Raw genomic sequence first — 1,993 nt, 5'->3', positions numbered from 1 at the left:
ACAACATAGTATAGCAAAACAGCATCTGGATGTATCTATCCACACAAATTGGATTTATTGTTACCACACCACCTCAAATATGTATGTGCATATTTTACACTGTCAAATTTATTTTTCAAGTTTTTAACTCCGATTCATCTCACTACAACTCCCTCCTCTAAAAGGACAACATTATCACAAATTTATTGTAAGAAAAAGCTCAAGGGCATGGATCATGCACTATTGTACGACAGGTCTGTTAGGATAAACTTACATTTGCTTTAGCTGTACAACAGTAGCAGCAGAACAGCATAGGGAGAAGAAAAGTGCGTTTAAGAGAATGTACATAACAGTGGCTGTTAATATAAATAAAATTTGGCAGAGAAAGTGTATAGGTAAAATTCATTGAAACTTGACCAAAATAGAAATATAACATTTCTGTTAATAATTACCCCACTTAGATGGTTTTTTCCACTTACAAAAGAAGGATAATAAATGAATAAAATTGTCTTCTGTACACTTTGCCTCAACTATTCTATGTCAGTCTCCTCCAATATGATTTATAGCCTATTCAAACGAGAAGTGATGTCTAAGAAAGCATCTTCCCTGCAAGGTATTGTGATACCACCCATTGGATGGTCATACCCGAATTCTTCCTCAGCTTGGCTCAATAATTCTTGAAATAAAGGTTGATTCAAGTATGAAATAGGAATCACAAACCGCTTCATTTTCTCTCCGACATAGACTGCTAGATAGCCTTTGGGGACCTCCACAGCCTTGGAAGCTGCTTTGGTCACTGAAAAAGATGATCTTCTAATACCGGGTAAGCGGAAGCCCATGTTTTTTTAGATGAATTGCACAGAGAACAATACCAAAGAATGCAAGAGCTTGTGTGTGAAAGAAATGTTTGAATACTTTGTGACTGACTTGCATTGCTTGAGAATGTCATTGTGAGTATATATAGATAGATATACGAGTCTGTGAAATCGGTTCTCTGATGAACTCGATGGTTGGTGGGGAATTTGATGCTTGATGGGGTCTAGTGAGAGACAAGGGCTAATGAGGTGTCACATGATATTGCCTACATGATTTTGGTGAGGGATTATTTGAGAATTGAGAATCCATGCCAACCTGGTTGCACTTCAGAAAGAAACTTTACAGCCAATAAGCAAATAATTGCATAACCAATATAATGGCCTTCTTCTTATGATCCAGACAGTCTCAAAACATATACTTCGGTTCTTCAAGTTAATAAACTACCACTTTCTGATGACTAAAGCAGTAAAATAAATGTCTACTGTAGTGGGGATATGTGTATCTGTTTCACCCTCCACGTAATAAAAATAGTGCAAAGGAGCATCCATTGTATAGTCCCTACAACACAGGACTTGAAATGTTGTGTAGACTGTTACTTGTAACTAAAAGATACCAAAATTAAAATTGGATTTCTATTGATTTGCTCAGTTACTCTGACTAGATGATTATCCAGTTGATAGAACCAATCCAAAGTTTGTGAGCTTACTTGGATACAAGGAAATCTTTAAAGAGATTGGTCAAATATCCTATAGGCTAGTAAATATAGATATTTTGGTTTCTCAAATCACCTAGAGATTTTTTTTTTCATTTCCACTTGGATGTTATTGCACTATTTAGCATGAGAAATTTAAAATTGCAGTGGAAATATAGTTGACCTTTAACACAAGTAGCTAAATAGCGTTGTGTGATTCATATAACTTATCTCACCTACTGGGATTAGCCTTTGTTGTTGTAAAAACCACCCCAATGTCATTGTTCTTGTGGACCTACCTAGGCAGAGAAGGCACTTCATGTATGATCTGGGTCAATGCTCCTCAAAAATCTTGATTTCATATGTATAATCTTGAAAGAAAAAAAAAAGATACATATTTTTGGTCTATAAAAAATTAATTTAACTTCTCCCTGAGTATATCATCTTTCTATATCTTCCTAACTCCTAAGAAATATACTCTTGCACTTCCCTGACAAGTAATCGCAT

General features: G+C 35.4%; 1 protein-coding gene across 1 annotated transcript; it reads right to left on the bottom strand.

Annotated features, from left to right (window-relative positions):
* Positions 1–403: 403 nt before the first annotated feature.
* On the bottom strand, positions 404–969 carry LOC137824246 (auxin-induced protein X10A-like). Its single transcript, XM_068629795.1, has one exon. The coding sequence runs from the start codon at positions 816–818 to the stop codon at positions 540–542; it is 279 nt and encodes a 92-aa protein (XP_068485896.1). The 5' UTR covers positions 819–969; the 3' UTR covers positions 404–539.
* Positions 970–1,993: the final 1,024 nt, after the last annotated feature.

This window comes from Phaseolus vulgaris, chromosome 11 (assembly GCF_000499845.2).
Source record: "Phaseolus vulgaris cultivar G19833 chromosome 11, P. vulgaris v2.0, whole genome shotgun sequence".
Taxonomy (NCBI): domain Eukaryota; kingdom Viridiplantae; phylum Streptophyta; class Magnoliopsida; order Fabales; family Fabaceae; genus Phaseolus; species Phaseolus vulgaris.
This window is presented reverse-complemented; position numbering and strand designations above follow the sequence as displayed.